At 47.1% G+C, this 20,295-nt stretch overlaps 1 protein-coding gene across 5 annotated transcripts in view; it reads right to left on the minus strand.

Moving 5' to 3' along the window:
• LOC147009292 (CDK5 and ABL1 enzyme substrate 1-like) overlaps window positions 1–20,295 on the minus strand; it is a 43,702-nt gene that overhangs the window by 17,868 nt on the left and 5,539 nt on the right. For 4 of the 5 annotated variants that reach the window (XM_085862057.1, XM_085862056.1, XM_085862059.1 and 1 more), the window contains exons 4-6: window positions 13,290–13,382; window positions 11,587–11,664; window positions 7,637–7,745 (exon numbers count right to left, since the gene is read on the minus strand). In XM_085862057.1, coding sequence (XP_085718183.1) covers window positions 7,637–7,745; window positions 11,587–11,664; window positions 13,290–13,382 — 280 coding nt within the window. The remainder of the gene's footprint in view (window positions 1–7,636; window positions 7,746–11,586; window positions 11,665–13,289; window positions 13,383–20,295) is intronic. The other variant, XM_085862058.1, reaches the window with a different exon arrangement.

The raw sequence follows: 20,295 nt of genomic DNA on the forward strand, positions 1-20,295 counted from the left end.
AAGAGTGAAGGTGAGCAGTGATTCGTGATTTTGGTAGTTTTACCAGAAGGGGGTTGTTGGCGGACCTTGAGCGCCCTGCGGAAATGTGGTGGGGACAAATCGCAGGGAGAGCAGGGGGGGGGAGGCTGGAGAGGAGTCGGTAGAAGACAGAAAGACCACTTACCAGCCTGCAGTGAGAGGCCCAAAGACTCAGCCTCATTGCGGGAGATGCCAATGATCTGAAATGCCTTGGTTTCCACAGCGTGAAGCCGAGAAAGGTGGGAGGTAGGAGCACCAGCCCAGAGGGGAGAGCAGTACTCCAACAGGCGGTGGACTAAAGCTTTGTAAGTGGTCAGGAGCTCAAGAGGGCCGAGGAAGGACTTTGTACGACGGAGGATTCCCAGTCGGCGACTGGCTTTGGAGGCGAGGTTTGAAATGTGGCTTTCCCAGTAAAGGTCATGGCAGATAGTGAGACCCAGAAGCTTGAAAGAAAGAACTTCTTCCAGAGGATTGTTGAGAAAGTGGATGGGGGGTGGGGGGGGGGTTCTGAATGGTCCTTTCGGAGAGACAGTGAGTGTGAGATTTGTCCGGATTGAAAGACATGTTCCACGTGTTGGACCAGTTTGTGATTTTATCCAGATCTGCAGTGAGCGAAGAAGCTGCTGCTTGCTGGTCTGAGGGATGACCGATGGTACGGCAGAGGGTGGAGTCATCAGCAAAGAGATATAGAGGATTCTCCAGAGTCGGAGATATCATTGATGAAAACCAGAAAAAGAACAGGGCCCAGAACGCTACCTTGAGGAACTCCAGCCTGGACAGGAAGAGGGGATGAAAGGACTCCATTTATGACCACACGTTGACTGCGACAGGAGAGGAAGTCTGCCAGCCATGAGTGGAGATGGCCTTGGATACTTTAGGAAGAGAGTTTGGTGAACAGGGCAGGGTGGCAGACGGTGTCAAAAGCACGTGATATGTCCAGGGATACGGCTCGGATTTCCTGTCTGGCATTGAGGACCTCCATGCATTGTTGGGAGAACAGAAGCAGCATATCCAGGGTAGAGTGCCCTGGTCTGAAACCAAATTGATGATCGGAAATCAGGCCATTGGAGAAGAGGAAGGATTTAATGTCTGAAGCGATGATGGATTCCATAACCTTGCTGATGATTGGGAGAAGGCTGATTGGTCTGTATGTAGTTGCAGGGATCTGTTTTTGTACCTTTTTTATGCAGTGCAGTAATGTTTGCTGATTTCCAAGCAGATGGCAGATGATCTTGAGCAAGTGAGAGGGTGAATAGAACAGAAAGAGGGTGAGCAATAGCAGAAGAGCAGGTTTTTGGGACACGTGGGCTGATGCCGTCTGGACCGGTTGCAGAATCTGAGTCGAGGTTTGACAGCAAGCTCTCCACCTTGTCAGGAGAAAAGGACACAGAGTCCAGGGACAGATGGGTGTGACTGGGTCAGGTGGGTAGAGAAAGTGATGCGTTTTGGACACAAGATTTAGTTGCAAACACCAAGTTTAGGCATTCAGCCTTTTCAGGTGCGGTATCAGCAGTGCTGCCATTTGAGGTAAGGGAGGGGATGGAGGGGGAAAATACACTAGAAACAGATTTGATTCGATTCGATATTGTCAGGGAAATTTGTCAAAATCAGATCCAGAAGAGATGGAGTACCATTGGTTGAGATCCGGGTAGGGAAGTTGACCAATTGAGTCAGTCCCAATGAGTCGCAGAAAGCTTTTGCTGAGGTGCCATGACAGGTGAGAGAGGTACCCACACTGAGCCAACTGGCATGATGACAATTGAAGTCGCCACATATGAGAAATAGAGAGTTTGGATGAGAAGATAGAAGTTGGTCCATGTTTTCGGATAGTGAGGTGAAGATGGAGTCATCACTGTTAGGTGGACGGTACAGTACACATATAAACATGAGGTGGGAGTGGAGGGAAGCCATAGCCAGCGGTATTCCTGGGGGTGTGGGGGAGTGAAGGCAGTGCATGGAGAGTGAGGAATGGAGCCTTTGATGAAGAGAGCAACTCCTCCATCAGGACGAGGCTCAGGTCTGTCATACCGGAGGAGGGAGTAACCAGGGAGAGATACTTGGGAGTCAGACACGTCTTGGGGGAGGAAAGTTTCTGTGAGGCAGATTATGTCTGGTTTGTCAGTGGCAACCTGTAGGGAAAGATCTGAAAGGTTAGAGCGAAGGCCCCGGATATTTGAGGTCCACACTGTTAATGAAGAGGGAGGGGAGGAGGCTTTGGGTGCAGGGGAGGGAGGGGATGGGGAGGTTGGACAAAGGACGAGGGGGGAGGTAAGGAGGGTTGTTGAAAGAGTGTGGGGGATTGCAGAATAGCTACGGGAGGGAGCTGGATGAGGAGGAGAAAAGGCTCTGTGGTGTTGGGTGAGAGGGCAGAGAAGAGAGGGGAAGAAGGCAGTTGAGGATTTGAGGAGGTAGAGTGAAGAGATGGAGGTGAGAGGGCAGTGGAAGGAGGCAGCTTTGTGGATGAGAGGGGGGGCAACTTTGAAAAGGATGTGTGAGGGGGTAAATGGTGGGAGAAAAGTGAGGGGGGAGTTTTTGAGAGAGGTGAGAGGAAGGCTTGGAGGGAGAAGAGTGTGATGGTTGCTTTGAGAGTGAGGGGTGAGTTGGCACTGAAATTGGAAAAAAAGAGTGGTTGATAGAAAGCGAACATTCATAGCAAACTGGGTTTTTTTTTTAAGTTTTACGTCAGAGATGCGATTCAGCACGTTTCTTGATGGATGCAATAAAGGCGAATTCAGAGAATGGAGAGAAGAAACGCTGCAACAGTTGCATTTTTTAGGCAAGGTATGAAGGAGAGGTCGAATTGAGAGCAGTCTGTTTAAATAGTAGAAGGGTAGTGCATTATGATATCGTAAAGAGTACCACATGTATGAAAGAGGAAGATGAAGCATTAAAAGATATCGTTTTATTATTATTATTACTAGTACGTGCCTGTAAAAAAAAAAAAAAAAAAAAAAATATTCCAACCGCGAGCAACAAACAACCACACAGGCCGTTTCTTCGCTCTCGCGTGCCCGTACGTGCGTGGCGCGGAAGTTCACATATCACAGTTACGATGATTCGCAATTTAGATTTTAATGGCCAATTATTCAATTAGCGTCAACGTATTTTACCTTTTCGCAATGTCATCGCAAGGAAAAACAAAAAGAGAAGAGAAGAGAAAAAAAATTACTTCCTGGTTCGGAGCACAACAGCACTCTGATGTTACCGAAATTTCTGCACCGTCTCATATGAAAACAATCACAACTTGCGGCATTGTGTTTATCTATAAATGCGCATAAGAAATCGAGAAATTATTAGAATACACGAAGTCATCATTATCCAGAAGCCCGTACGTTGTAACCTGTAATGGGGAACGCGGCTGAGCTTCCCTTTCCCCATCGGCCACGCCCATGCAACGTGTCTTGTCATTGGTTTGGTAAATAAATGGCCATAACTTGGGAAGCACTTGTCCGATTAATATCAAACCTTGAAAAGGCACATCCTCAGGTCCCCAGCAATATACCTGGCAAGTTTCAATTAGATCGGACTAGCGGTTGTCGAGAAACAGCGGTCACACACACACACACACACACACACACACACACACACACACACACACACACACACTGCTGGAATTATAGATAGATTATTATTGTTGTTTGGATCCCGGTCATCAAAACATATCATGTGATGGTGCAGCCTGCTTTACATCTTGGAGACTCGGTTAAGCATTATTAATCAAAACAGTAAAGAATCTAAAGTCAAACATTTGGACAATGTGCCGTAACACTAACACGCAGACGTTCTCCAATACCATGACAACACCCGACTCCCATGAGCTTCAGGATGTCAAACATCATCAGAAAGACTGGATGGACTGTACTTATGACCCAGACCTGGCACAACGAAACCTCAGTGCTTTGAGCCCTTTACAAGGTGCACTTTTTCAATGCAATCGAAGGATGCTGCTCACAGACGGTCGAATCAGGGTGTTAATACCTTTCACTGTTTGGCAATACGTGAACACTTGTTTCATGCTTGCGAAAGTATAAAAACGAGATATCTGGGATCACAAAGCAATCTCCCGGAAAGGCAGAAAAGCCTCTCCCAGCTCCCAAGATCCAATAATGGCCGCGTATTGTTCGGACCGCCACATAATCTCAACCTTGACGATTTAGGGATAGAGTGTAAAGTAAAGAAAATGTGTCCCTATGTGCAACCTATCCAAAATACTCAACATCATGAAATTCGGAGGAAAATTTTTCAAGTTATGATCGAAAATGTGTTTTTGTTAATTAGGTCACAATCCGAGAAAAGTCGGTCAAGGATATAATACTAATCAACCAGAAAGAATTACTAATTAAAAAAAAAAAAGAAAAAGAAAAAAAGATGAGTTTTACAACATACCCCCATGCATACATACAATGGGAGATGGCTACCAAAGAACTGTACCAGCAGTGTGCAAGACAAACTAATCTTTGTTGACAGAAAAAACAAATAGCACCGCAAAGCGGGCATAACCCCTCAGCCCCTTGACGCAAACCAATTTCAAGATGGTGGCCATATTGAAAATCGCAGCACGCCCATTTTCAAAAGGAACCTTCCTCTACTCAACCCCAACACACCCTGCAAAAATGGATTTAATCGGACAAGGCGTTCTCCTCAAAATTGACGGAAACCAATTTCAAGATGGCTGCCGGGGCGGCCACAGTGAAAATCGCAGCATACCCATTTTGGAAAGGAACCTTCCTCTATTCAACCCCATTATACCTCGCCAGAATAAAATCAATGTGTGAAGCCGTTCTCAAGTTATTGTCCGGAAACCAAATTCAAGATGGCTGCTCTAGCCGCCATATTGGATATCGGATTGCGCTGAATATCGAAAGGAACCTTCCTCTAAACACCCCCATTATATCACACAAAAATGTAATCAACAAGTCAAGCCGTTCTCAAGTTATTGTCCGGAAACCAAATTCAAGATGGCTGCCCTAGCTGCTATATTGGATATCGCATCGCACTGAATATCGAAAGGAACCTTCCTCTACCCAGCCCCAACACACCGAGCAAAAATGGATTTAATCGGACAAGGCGTTCTCCTCGAAATTGACGGAAACCAAAAGTTGACAGACGCCCAGACACTCGCCAAATTCAAGATGGCTGCCCGAGCCGCCATATTGGATATCGGAATGTGCTGTATATCGAAAGGAACCTTCCTCTAACCAACCCCATTATACCCCTATGAAAATAAAATCAATCTGTCAAGCCGTTCTCAAGTTATTGTCCGGAAACCAGATTCAAGATGGCTGCCCTAGCAGCCATATTGGATATCGCATCGCACTAAATATATTATCGAAAGGAACCTTCCTCTACCCAGCCCCAACACACACTGCAAAAATGGATTTAATCGGACAAGGCGTTCTCCTCAAAATTGACGGAAACCAATTTCAAGATGGCTGCCGGGGCGGCCACAGTGAAAATCGCAGCATACCCATTTTGGAAAGGAACCTTCCTCTATTCAACCCCATTATACCTCGCCAGAATAAAATCAATGTGTGAAGCCGTTCTCAAGTTATTGTCCGGAAACCAAATTCAAGATGGCTGCTCTAGCCGCCATATTGGATATCGGATTGCGCTGAATATCGAAAGGAACCTTCCTCTAAACACCCCCATTATATCACACAAAAATGTAATCAACAAGTCAAGCCGTTCTCAAGTTATTGTCCGGAAACCAAATTCAAGATGGCTGCCCTAGCTGCTATATTGGATATCGCATCGCACTGAATATCGAAAGGAACCTTCCTCTACCCAGCCCCAACACACCGAGCAAAAATGGATTTAATCGGACAAGGCGTTCTCCTCGAAATTGACGGAAACCAAAAGTTGACAGACGCCCAGACACTCGCCAAATTCAAGATGGCTGCCCGAGCCGCCATATTGGATATCGGAATGTGCTGTATATCGAAAGGAACCTTCCTCTAAACACCCTCATTATATCACACAAAAATGTAATCAACAAGTCAAGCCGTTCTCAAGTTATTGTCCGGAAACCAAATTCAAGATGGCTGCCCTAGCTGCTATATTGGATATCGCATCGCACTGAATATCGAAAGGAACCTTCCTCTACCCAGCCCCAACACACTGCAAAAATGGATTTTATCGGACAAGGCGTTCTCCTCGAAATCGACGGAAACCAATTTCAAGATGGCTGCCATGGAGGCCACATTGAAAATCGCAGCATGCCCATTTTCGAAAGGAACCTTCCTCTACTCAACCCCAACACACCGAGCAAAAATGGATTTAATCGGACAAGGCGTTCTCCTCGAAATTGACGGAAACCAAAAGTTGACAGACGCCCAGACGCTCGCCAAATTCAAGATGGCTGCCTGAGCCGCCATATTGGATATCGGAATGTGCTGAATATCGAAAGGAACCTTCCTCTAACCAACCCCATTATACCCCTATGAAAATAAAATCAATCTGTCAAGCCGTTCTCAAGTTATTGTCCGGAAACCAGATTCAAGATGGCTGCCCTAGCAGCCATATTGGATATCGCATCGCACTAAATATATTATCGAAAGGAACCTTCCTCTACCCAGCCCCAACACACACTGCAAAAATGGATTTAATCGGACAAGGCGTTCTCCTCGAAATTGACAGAAACCAAAAGTTGGCAGACGCCCGGACAACGCCTACGATGACAATACCCCTTAGCCCAATTGGGCTGAGTGGTAAAAAGGGAAGGGGGGTAAAAATACCCACAAATTCTGGTTTAGAACTCCTTGGGGTATAACACATTGACCTTTAACCCGGAAGGGTATGTTGTAAATTTTGTGTAAGTGTGCCTTACTCTTGGCTATGTATAAAGGGAAATTTCGCTCCAATCAAACAAAGCTTTGACGAGTTATGGTAAACAATGTGAAAATGTCTATAATTTGGTCATGATCTTAAAAATGGCAACCCCACATACTTTGTATTCCCATTATTGATGCAAAATTTCATTCCGAAAGTGCCAGCTGGCTCCGAGATACAATTGGAAAAGAAGAAAGAAGAAGAAGAAAAAGATTAAAAAAAAAAAACCTAAATGGTGGTTTAGTACTCCGCAGGGTCTACAAAAAACTGAGGTACCATGACAAATTGGGGGCACCAATTGCAGAAACAAACCCAACAACAGCTAAAAGCCTCCCGTTATCCTATAGGGGGAGGCTTAATAAATGAGCTTAAAAAAACAGATGATTAATGTTGGAAAAATAAATAAATGTTACCATTTTTAATAAAGGAGTATCAAAGTGAAATGGAGGTTACATACGAGTGAAGCACTACGTTAATGAGGGTGAAAAGTTAACAAACAAAAACTTTTGAATGGAGGTGAACAAGAGTAATGATTAGGAACTGGTGGGGAGATGACACAGCAGGTTGTTTGAGGGACTGGAAACAAGAGCAAGACCGGTCAGACACAAGTATTCACAGCATGGAGGTGAAACAAGATGGATCATGAGAGATCCATCAAAAAAGTGGGAGATCATAAAGAAAACATTCTGAGTGCGTGGAATGTTCAAGAAAGGTAAAACAATAGAGCAAGGTACCACAAACCAAAGTTTATTAACTGACGGACACTGCATTTTTAAAGCCACCCACTTACCTTCCCGTCAGCTCCGACGTCTACTCCTTCCAACCCGGCCACAATATCTCGAGCGGACGGCGTACAGCTGGACGGATGGCGCTGCCGTCCACCTTCCCCCTTTATCTCCCTACCAAACACAGGAGGGACAAATTAATCACAAAAAAATCCTGATGAAAGCTGCGTGCCAGACTCAAGGAAACTATTGTGGTGGAAACTGTGGAGCAATAATTGAGTTTGGCTTTTTGGGATTTACATTTTTGATTTTTTTTTCAAGGAAAAAAGACAACCAATGGTCCTGCATCTCACCGAGCTGGTTGCCAAAAAGTGGAGTGACAGAAGGATTTATAATACATGTTAGGTCAGGTCGTAGTGACATGTTCACAATCGTGCCACTCCCTGCCGTCAACTCAGATAAGCATTATTATTATTACGATTGTCAGGTCTTTATTATTATTTCTGATGACCTGACAATAACATTATTATTGTCAGGTAAAGCCAGATTAGCTCTGTAACTTGCTACAGGTGTCATGTAAACCTGCACTAACGTGTTTCATGGTCAGGTTGTCGGCGACCAAACAGTCTCCCCTACCAGGTTTCTTGGTGAGGAGGGTGTATGATATGGACACCCAGCAGGAATAAAAACAAAAAACTGTCAAAGGACGGAGGAGCTCCTTTGTGAGACAACAGCCATCCATTTCTAGTGTCCAACTGTGTCTGCGGATGTCCGCTTGCAAGTGGGTTTCTTTTTCTTTTTCTTTTTAGGAGGTTGGTAGCAGGATTTGCACTCCGGCCACCGTAAAACACTACATTCCGCAAAACCCACAAATGTAAGGAAATCTGAAAACCCACTCCGTGGCAATACCAACGATGCTGCTGCCCTTCACAGGACAGCTCACTGGATGATGGGATTGGAGCAAAGCCTTAGGGACCGACCCCCATTCCTTTATTATAGGAGGAAAACCATGGGGTAAATCTCCAGGGTCAAATTACAGTGGTGTGTGTCAGGGTGGTGCTGAGGTATCATCAACCAGACGGCGGTCTCCTTGGGATAACCTGAGGCGGTCCCTTCGGGTGAGTGCCTCGAATGTCCTATCTCTAAGAGAGGATGATCACCTGTCTTTATCATCTGAGCTCAAGCATTTGGACATCAGTATTGCAGCACTCTCTGAGGTTCGGAGACCAGATTGTGACGAGATCATGGTGGGTGGTTACACCCATTATTGGTCTCGTCACTCTGATGCTTACTATGCCAAAGGAGTTGCTGTGGCTGTGTCCAATAAGCTAAGTCCAATGATAATTGAGGTAACACCGGTCAACGAGCGCATTATGAGATTAAGGATTCGTCACTCCTTGGGTGTCATTTCCCAGGTCTCTGTTTATGCTCCGAATGAGGCGAGTGATCTCACCGTGAAGAACGCATTCCATGCCAAGCTCGAGTTTGTGGTTGATCAGTGCCCCAAGCGAGATATTCTTCGAGTTTTGGGGATTTCAATGCATCCACTGGAACTGATAGGGATGGTTATGAGACGTATGTTGGTCCCGATGGGTCTGGAACTGTAAATCGGAATGGCACCGAGTTCCTTGACTTTGTGAAAGAAGTCATGGACTTCCAGTGGCTGGTACATGGTTTCAGCGCCCACAGGCCAATTGCTGGACTAGGTATCCCAACGCTGGTGGTGTGGCAAAGGAGACTTACCATGGATTCATTAATGGTCGCTGGAGGATAATCCAGAACAGCAGGGTCTACAAGTGTGCTCAGTTCCTCAATACTGACCACCGGCTTGTTGTAGCAGCTCTGAAGTTGCAGCTCAAATCCAGGAGAATGGTACCATCCCAGCCTAGGCTGGATGTTGGCAAACTCAAGGACGAGAGAGTAGCTGAGGAGTTTGCGAACAGGCTGAGTGGAGATTTGGGGAGTCTGGGTGCTTTGGGGAATCCTGAAGAGTTGTGGAGTGCCTTCAAGGCCACCATCTGTGATGTTGCTGGTGGGTGTCTTTGAACTCACCATAGGGCGAAGAATAATTTTGTCTCTCAAGGGACACTGGATACCACTGACCAGTCGCAGCGTCAGGCTGAAAGGCAGAGCTGAGCTGTTCAGGGAGCCGAGGCGTAAAACTGAACGTGCACCAAGGGTGGACGTTGCTCTCAGTGTCGGGATGGTCTTTGCTTGGATAATTATTGATGGGGTTTGCCAACGTCTACTTAAGTACCAGCATCCAAAGCAGTCAGGCTTTACACCAAAGAGGTCAACTATTGACCGTATCCTTGCTCTTCGGGTCCTCACCGAATGCAGACGAGAGTTTCGGCAGGGGCTGCTTGCAGCCTATGTTGATCTCTGTAAAGCGTTCGATTCAGTGAATTGGGATGCCCTCTGAGGATTCTTACTCTTCGTGTGGTGCCACCAAAACTGATCAATCTGATGTCTGAACTATACTCTGGTACTGAGAGTGCTGTGAGATGTGGTGATATAATCTCCGACATATTTCCAGTCAGAACGGGAGTTTGTCAAGGGTGTGTACTGGCCCCCACACTTTTCAGCACTTGTATGGACTGGATTCTGGGGAGGATGTTGGAGAAATCAAGCTGCGGTGCCTTGTTTGGGAATGTCAAGATCTCTGACCTTGATTTCGCAGATGATGCAGTCATCTTTGCGGAGACTCTGGATATCTTTTTGGGGGCCCTCGAGGTGCTGAATGAGGAGTCGGAGCTGCTGGGATTATGAGTTTCCTGTGTCAAAACTAAGAGCCAGGCTTTCAATGATATCTTGGATGCTGCTATCTCGTCTGTACCTGTTTGTGGTGAGGATGTTGAGGTCACGGAGAGATTCACTTACCTTGGCAGTGATACTGATGTCTCTGCTGGCTGTGAGCCAGAGGGCAATAGACATATCGGTCGGGCATGGGGAGTCATGGATTCATTGGATCATGGGGTGTTGCGCTGCCGGTATCTGCGCGGGAGGATGAAAGTCTGAGTCTTCAGGTCCTTGGTGCTTCCAGTTTTGCTCTATAGATGTGAGACTTGGAGTCTTACCAGGGATCTGAGATGGACACTTCATTCCTTTGGTACTAGGTCTCTTCGGGGAATCCTTGTCTATCGCTGGTCGGACTTTGTGTCCATCATGCAGTTGCTGAGATCAAACATTTCCATTGGTAATCGATCACTGGTTTTAAGTTTCATATTGATCGGTTAAACGTTTTTAGAGAAGATGAATTTTGAAGGTTTTCCTTTGATCCAATGTGGCTGCCATACCACATGACTGATGACATCATTGTGAACGGACTATATTTCCCATGAGAAGTTGATCACAATGTTGAAGTTTCACATTGATCAGTTAAGCGGTTTGACAAAAGGAAGATTGTTAAAGATTTTCCTGTAAGCCAAAATGGCGGTCAAACTTGATCGAAATTCAAGTACTTTTGGGACCTTTAAACCTTATGATGATCGATTTATAGGTGGAGGGGGAGGATGCCATGAAAAAAAACAAAAAAAAAAACTTGAGTTCCACTACACCAATGATCATTTTAGCCAAGTTTAGTCACAATCCCATTGGCAGTTTCAGAGAAGTTGCAAGTGTTTACAGACGGACGGACGACATGCCATCCCATAAGCTCACCTGAATTATGTTCCAGGTGAGCTAATAAGACGAGTTCCTTTGCAAGGAACTTCAACACAGGGGTGTGGCCACTAGGCCCATCGAAGCTTGCATCATGGTTGCCAACCTATGGTCATTTGTCAGTGTTGAATCATTTTTAAATGCTGGGTGTCAAGCGCGGAAGCAGCACGTACCATTTTTAGAGTATCTGATACGACTCGGCTGGGGTTTGAACCGCCCACCTCCCAGACTCAGAGCGGACACTCTAACCATTACACCACTGAGTCAGGCATCATTGGCAACCACAACGCAGGAACAAAAGCAACATTGGCAACATTGTAAAAGAAAAGTGGAACAAAAGCAACTTTGTACATACCCATAAGTTGGATGGTCACGATAAGGCAGCACAGAGAACACGGTGCAGAAGGATCGTTTGGCACTGATTAGAACGATCCTGTAGATTGAGGGACGGACAATCATGGAAAACAATAAGGCATGGATGAAGCAAAATACGTTAAATTAGTTTAAAGCCGGGTGAGTATCGAATTAAAGAAGTGAGAAGACGTAAATGTGGGCGGTTCAAGGTTGAAGTGGACTTTTTGTTCGAGAAAAATATCGATGCCAGTGAGACGTTCGAGTAATCAAAAGGAGATTAAAAAAAAAGAAGAAAAAAAAAATTCAGTGTGACGAGTGTGGGTCCAGTTTGAGGGACGATTTAGACTTCCCACCCGTCCATACAAGAGTAGTGGTGGGAACATTTGCACTGCAAGGATAATTAATCATTATCATGGCTAAAGTTATGCCATGAGATGGCACCAGGGTCCCACTGCTGGTCTCACTCGATTGTACAACTGGTTACTGGTGTAGTGTCCACCGATTCTCTGTTTTTTTGTTTTTTTTTTGCAACTTCAATAAACGTCAAATCGATTAAACTATAATGACGTCTAAACACAACAGCCATACAAGCTTTTAGGGTGAAGTCAGAACTTCGAATTTGGTGACGACGAATGTGTCCACCCTTTCTGTTTGACGCAATCCAGCGTGAACCGTGGTCGAATCACAAGTCATAAAATTCTCCGATCAATCACTTCCCTCCCTCTGGTAGTGTTCCAGTCTCTTTTTTTTTTTTTTGCAACGGCCACACGAGGTCCTCTGTTACCCAAATGGCACGCACCATATTCAATTTTGTGCCATTATATGAATGAATGTTTTCACACTTGCAACAGACATCCAATTCTTCTGCAAGTTCACAATCCGGCGATTCTCCACAATTCGTCGTTCAACACGTTAAAATGTCTGCTCAAGTGACGGCAGTTGGCTGCACGTGACAATACTCAAGACCGCTCGCAAAATTGCTGATTTTTTTTTTTTAACTCGCCACACCGTGCATCCGCAATTGTGCTGAAGGTCTGCAGTGAATTTCAGTTCGTTTGACGTTCTCCTTCACATTGAGCTCGACGATACACCTCTGTTCCACACAGCACATGTGACCATTTGTCACCATCTTGGTTTTACCTGGAATGCTCTGACCACTGTTGATGTCGCTTCTTGCTCAAGGTACACTGTGTCATCCCAGCACCTAACTATTATGTTTTGAGACACTCTACAAGAAGTCCACGCCAACCTTGATCCACCCTTGCAGATGTGAGATCGGATGAGGGTTTGAGGAAGAAGTCAAGAGAACAATGTGGATTATGAAACGTGGTTTTAGAGGACAAGAACGGGGGGGGGGCAGGGGTGAGGAAAGGATAAAACAAGAGGAGAGGGGGGCACTTCTGCAAAACATGGAAATGGGAAAGGAGTGAAGGATGAAGGAGAGAAAGCTTAGGGATGATAAGGACAGAAGAATGGGAGTGGAACACATGGAGGACAGCAGGTAGGTATTGCTCAGGAGAAAAAGAACAAGCTAAAGTCCATTTCCACGAGACAAAGAGTGGCAAACAAACTGACGACGGTTAGAAGGCAGCACAAGGAAAGCCAGAAAAAAAAATCTTGGGATTATACAGCGATTGCCATAAACCAGCCTGAACACACGGCAGTTCCTGTCCCATCAACAACGGCAGGTCACAGCTGGATCACCTGGCGTTGCCCGTATCGTGCTGCCTGAGCGTTCTAATCAAGTGCACCCTCCTGAGGTTCTGCTGGGCACTGCTTCTCGTGGTCTGGAGGGACCTACAAGGAAAGGGAGCTGTGGGTTGTTTTTGGTCGGACTTTGACAAAACCACCGAAAAACTCCACCACCTTCCTTGCCGGTTTGTCAAGTTAGGTTTGCAGGTTGTTTTCAAGGCAAAAAAAAAAAAAAAAAGAAACCAAAAATAAAAACATTCACCGACGAGCATTCCAATTGTAGAGATACACCGACTCAGCCAGGTATGTTTCGGAAACAAAATTTCGAGTTCAATAAAAGGATAAATGAAGTGACACAAATCTAAGGGACTGTGGGCAAGATCGAATGATGCCTTCACGCACCATCAGACTTTCAGCAACATGCGGTATCTGTGTATCACGTGACCGTGGAACGCCTGATCTTTTGGCCGGGATCAATGGCAATTCTAATTCTAAGTGTCTCTCTCTGTGTCTCTGTCTCTCTCCATTCCTTGTGAGTGGTTATTGACTCATTTTAAAAGCAAGTGGCATGCAGGTGCTGCAAACGCATCGACCTTTACCGACCTTTGTTTCTTTCACGCATTTTATTTTCTTGCTCGTAGTTGCATATTTTGCAACTTCATCCTTTCACTTTCTACTTTTGTTCCCTCCGCCACATAAAGTCGACAGCCGTGCATCACGTTTTCAGGTGTCTGTCTGTCTGTGAGCACAATATCTCAAAAGGTTATGGGTTCGGAGGAAACTTGGTGGACAGGTACATTGGTACAAGGACGAAATCGATTCGATTTTGGTGAAAATCCTGATCCGACAATTTTTATTTTTATTTTTCCAAGCGATTCTTCATCATCGAGAGATGGAGCCAAAAACGATACAGGGGTCAGGTATGGGAGCATGTGCCAGAACAGCGCGTCGCTGCGTCCACTTTCCGCCGGTACTCCAGGGGCCTCCGTCTGGCCATCCCCCAGGCAGATGCCAGGCCCATCCCCATCTCCTTGAGATGATGGTCAACCTGCTGCAACCATGAGGCACGTGGTCGGCCCACTGGCCTCCTCCACTCATGAGACTCCCTCGCTGAGAGAATCTGGTGAGCAGGATCAGCGTCAGGAAAACGAGCCACATGTCCATACAGCCGCAGCTGACGCTCACGGACTATGCAGGTAACAAATCTCATCCGAGTCTCTCTCAGCAACCGCTCGTTGGACACAAAATCCGACCAGCGATAGCCAAGGATTCTCCGAAGAGACCTGGTACCAAAGGAATTAAGTCTCCGTCTCAGATCCTTGGTCAAAGTCCAAGTCTCGCACCCATAGAGCAAGACTGGAAGTACCAAGGACCTGAAGACTCGGACTTTCGTCCTCCCGCACAGGTACCGGCAGCGCCACACCCCATGATCCAGTGAATCCATGACTCCCCAGGCCCGACCCAGACGTCTATTGACCTCCGGCTCACAACCTGCGGAGACATGAATATCACTGCCAAGGTAAGTGAATCTATCCACGACCTCAACATCCTCACCACAAACAGACACAGACAGGACAGCAGCATCCAAGATGTCACCGAAAGCCTGGATCTTTGTTTTGACCCAAGAAATCCGTAATCCCAACGGCTCCGACTCCTCATTCAGCACCTCGAGGGCCCCCAAGAGGATGTCTAAAGTCTCCGCAAAGATGACTGCATCATCTGCAAAATCAAGGTCCGAGATCTTGACATTGCCAAACGATGCACCGCAACTTGATCTCTCCGTCATCCTCCCAAAAATCCAGTCCATACAAGTGTTGAAAAGTGTGGGGGCAAGTACACATCCCTGACGAACTCCAGTAACAACTGGAAATAAGTCAGAGGCGGTACCACCACACTTCACAGCACTCTCAGTACCAGAGTAGAGTTCAGACATCAGATCGATCAGTTTCGGTGGCACCCCACGAAGACCAAGAATCCTCCAGAGGACATCCCGATTCACTGAATCGAACGCTTTACAGAGATCAACATAGGCTGCAAGCAGCCCCTGCCGAAACTCTCGTCTGCGTTCAGTGAGGACACGAAGAGCAAGGATACGGTCAATCGTTGACCTCTTTGGTGTAAAGCCTGACTGCTCTGGACGCTGGTGCTCAAGCAGATGGTGGCGAACCCTATCAAGAATTATCCGAGCAAAGACCTTGCCCGGCACTGAGAGCAGCGTCACCCCTCGGTAGTTGTTGCAGTCTTGGCGATCACCCTTCCCTTTCCAGAGAGGGACAACAAGGCCCCTCTTCCAGTCAGTTGGGATGATGCCTGTGTTCCAGGCAGAGCACAAAACTGCATGCAACGACACGAGTGCAGCATTTCCACCAGCCTTGAGAAGTTCAGCATGGATGCCACAGATCCCTGGAGCTTTGCCCCGTTTCAACTGGTTCACCGCAGCCCGTGTTTCCACAAGCGATGGTGGACCACAGTTGATTCGAGGGTCAGCAACAGGGATTGTAACACCCTTGACGTCCAACTCAACAGCTGGGGGATCATCCTGGTACAACCGCTCAAAGTAACCGGCCCAGCGGGCCTTCACTTCAGACTCCTCTGTCAAGAGCCTACCACTCTCTGCTCGAACTGCAGTGCTCCGAGGGATGGGCTTGGATGAACGTAATGCGCGAATTCCCCTGTAAGCGGGACGAGAATCACCTGTCCACAGGTGATGCTCTACCCCCTCACAGATTCCTCGCACATAGGCCTCCTTGTCCACCCTCAGTGCACGTACAGTTTTACGCCTCAGCTCCCTGAACAGCTCAGCTCTGCCATTCAGCCTGGCCCTGCGACTCTGGTCAATGGTATCCAGTGTCCCTTGAGAGACAAAATTCTTCTTTGCCCTGCGGTGAACTCCAAGGCATCCACCGGCAACATCAAGGACGGTGGTCTTGAAGGTGCTCCACAACTCTTCAGGACCCCCCAAAGCACCCAGACCCCCCAAGTGTCCACTCAGCCTGTTCGCAAACTGCTACTCTCTCATCCCTGAGCTTGGCAACATCCAGCCTAGGCTGGGATGGTACCATTCTCCAGGATTTAAGGTGCAGCTTTAGAGTTGCTACAAAAACGATACATCGCAGGATATTTCAAAAAGTTGTGGACAACTTCTGACAAAATTTGGCGGATTAGTTGGGTTGGTTACAAGAACAAGCCAATTCGGTTTTGGTTAATGTCCGGATGCAGATCCGGCCTATCAGTGGGATACAAAACGTAAACTGTTCAGCCTGGCGGAGGTATGCACTCCACCAAGTGCCGTTCTAATTTCTTTACATCTTTGTCAGTTGAGATTTATGTTTACAGCACTATAGTATCCTTTGGCTACAAGTCAGGGGCTCTCCCCTCTCCAATCCCACCTCCACGTTCCTCTAAATTTAATAACCATGTGGTGTTGCTACTTGAGCCATTAAGGGAGAAAACGGTGTTCTCCAAGAGTGGTGTTAATGCGAATGTGAAAACCCATGTGAGCGTTTTACATGCCGCCCCTTAATTTTGGGTCATGAATCCATGGTCCATGGTGATCTGTACAATAATGGTGCTCACATCTGCTGGTGTATCGACATGACCATGCGAAGTCCATCAACGTCCGGTCATCTCGATCCATTTGTACAACTCTTAACCAGTGCACTCCATTGAACCCCGAAACCCATCCGTCCGACCAAGCTTCCGTTTTAATTGCTCTGGGCAGGTGTGGTGGATCACCTGCGTGAACACAGCCTCGAATAACCGACAAAAGGCAACTCAATCGACTCTACACACCAACAAAGGGTAAAACATCCGAGTGTCGAAATAACTATTTCGAGTAAAACCAGAGTTGAGCTTCAAAACACCAACTTCATTATCACGTCTTGCAATGTCAACGCAACACGATGCCGAGCGGAGAGCGGTGTGACATGGCAAACGCACAACAGTCAGCATCACGGTGAGTTCGAGCAATGGACAAAACCGCCCCATACCCTTCTGCCTACAGGGGAAGATTATAAACCACAAGCGAGATCGCTGCCCGATCGGAAGCGGCACGAGACGCGGCCAACTTCAACCCAAGCTAAAATATATGGAAACACAACACAGGAAGTGGATCGGCGAGCCGTTGAAAAATCACCGATCTCTCGCCAGACATGCGCCAGGATAAAAATTAATTGAACATTCCTTCTTAATCCCTTAGTACATAATAGAACACCAGTTGAGAGTCTGACGAACGAGATGCACAAGTGCTGTATAGGGAAACGTGATAATCAGCGAAACTTCCAGACGCCTCGGCAGAATTGCATCATCCTTCCACCCGAGACGTTAACTTGCAAAGTTGATGAAATAAACTTTGCGTACATTTTCCACCGCTCCCTCCCCCTCCCCCACCCCACCCCAAGAGCTGCTTCGTAATCCGAGTGAAAAAGGTGAATTTCACAATTGAAGAACTCGGATGAAGTTTCGCAACTGGAATAAGCATCAAAAAGAATATAAAGGGATGAGCAAATGTCTGCAAATAACTGGTTCACGCTTCCCCTGCACCACCATGTCAGACACTGAGCTAACGGGATCGCAAGTATGATTTCAACGAAGGGACAAAAAAAAAAGTGGGGGGGGGGAGTGAAGGATCGCGAAGAAACGAGTTGGGCTGATATTTCCGTAGGTGGACTATAATAATAATAATAATAATAATAATAATAATAACAATAATAATGGTTGCCTTCGTAGCCGAGAGTGTTCGTTCGCACGAGACGGACGGACAGCTGGGCACGCGAGTTTGTATTTGGTGTCGGAGCAGCTGCCGAGATAAGCACAATCCGAGATAGCAAGCAATGTAATCTGTTGTTAAGGAGGGTCCAAGAAGACCAAATCACTTGTTACCCACAGCAAAGGTCGGTATTTGGAATTTGTTCAGGGTGCAGGCGATGGCTCTCCTATTTTTCGCAAAGGACGCCATGGGATTTTTTTTTAACGTCCAGCAACGAATGCCGGCAGACAGGACGTCCGCTTTAACGTCCATCCGAGGAACGACACACACATTGATGAATCACCCTACCGGTGAAACACCAGGATGACGGTTTATAGCTGGGTCGGAATTCAAACCGAGGCAAGTTCTAGCATTCTACCATCCTTGTCCCGTGCGTCGTGAAGAATGTACAAGCTTCTCTATGAGCCCGAGATTATGGATAACAATTTGAGGCTGAACGATCATATAAAAGGCGCATGGAACGAGCCGTCGAATCGATGGATCTCGGGTTCACACGTGACGTGCGAACACTTGAGCGTGCAGATTTGTTTATAGCGCGGGCAGCTGCTGCCCGTCGCAGCAACTGCGCACTCACATGGCAAGTGGTGCAACCCAGTGTCACGGAATACCTGGGTAAGCCAGACCGCTTGCTACGTCGAGTCTCGTGTTGGGATTCGTCATTTGTTCAGGGAGCCGAGCCGTCATTTGATAACTCACCAACTTCGTTAAAAGACACCGTGGCATCTTCAACGTTTACCAGCTAGCACACAGGACACCCGGCTTAATGCCGACGTGAGGGACGGCATATTTCATGATGCAGCTCCCTGCCTGAGAAGCACCGATCTGACGGTGTATGGATCCGGATCAAGCGGTCCTGTCCAATCTTGTATTCTGTATTAAAAAAAGTTGTAATACGAGTGATATATTGCTGTGGTTCTGCAAAACCGCACGCCTCCAAGGCAATGGCACACAACATACAGCAATCCCAAGGCAGTTGTTTCAACAGTATGTGTATTCGTTAGTCCTTTACGTACGTCTCGTGGGTAAATGGGAAAGATGCTTTGCATGGGACTCCTTCGGTTAGACCTCTTTAACCTTCGATATTTGCGTTCCTCCACCCCCTTTGTCTCACATGAAACACACAAACCCATAAAAATGAAACCAACAGGGTACAAATGAGCAGCACAGCGAGCCGCAGCTACGCGTTTGCATGCCCATTTTCCATTCAAAACTGCGCGCCAATTTACAACTGCCATTTCACCTCGGACGTTCATTCTGCTCACCATGCTGTACCACGCTCACCACAACCACTTCACACGACGAGTGAAAGTCTCCGCAACAACCCACGCTTACATTTTCCGTTACAAACGCGACCATTATTCACAACTTCGCTTCAAGGAACTTCAACATCTTCTCCACAACGGCACATTGCAATCCTACCTCACCACAAATGCCACGTGTTACCACTACTCTACAACCGCCGCAACTGCCACATGTTCATCGAACACTCACCGCAGCCTCGAGGGACGCTGATGGCGCAAAGGTCGGGTTATTTGGGGACATAACTCGAAGCGTGCACGTGCGCTGGAGCTCGTTTTGAGGACCTACGGGTAAGCGCAGGGATTTCCTTAAAACCTTTCGTTTAAATGGAGGCCAGCGCACGTTTAGGGCCAGAAAGCGCCCCCAAAATCCACGGCCCCATGTAAAAGTCGGAACTCTTATGCGTGCCCATCGGCGAGCGACAACCGCCATGGACCAATTGGGAAGCTCGTTTTGATCCGATGTTTGGCTCCTCACCTCACCCGGTGAGGATCATAGAAGCAGCGAACGCGGCTCATTTCGCGAAATATATCGCCGGGGACAGAGCTGAGCAGAATCGCCAGGGGACAGAACGCGCAAGAAGACGCCAGAGCTCGCCAGACATCGGACCTCGCAGGGGAAACAGGCGGCGCAAGGACAAGCGTCGGCGTTGAGCGAGGGGCACCGCGAGTCAGCATGAACAGACGTGGGGTCACGCGTTGCTTCTGCGAGCCGGGACTGCTTCCATTTCAACGTCGCTCATACATCCCGCAGTGACACTTGCACGATTTACGATCGGATCTTTTCTCTGATGCATCTCTTTCTACAATCAATCTCTCATCTCCTGTGGACACAAAAGAGCAATCAACGAGGGCAAGCCCGACCAACTGTTCTTTTCAGAGCAAAACCAAGAGTGAACTGAAGAGTGAACTGAACTGACTTGCACCTCACATCACACCACACCCCATGTTG

This window comes from Eptatretus burgeri, chromosome 17 (genome assembly GCF_056783735.1).
Source record: "Eptatretus burgeri isolate ZD-2024b chromosome 17, Ebu_testis_v1, whole genome shotgun sequence".
In the NCBI taxonomy this organism is placed as follows: Eukaryota; Metazoa; Chordata; class Myxini; order Myxiniformes; family Myxinidae; genus Eptatretus; species Eptatretus burgeri.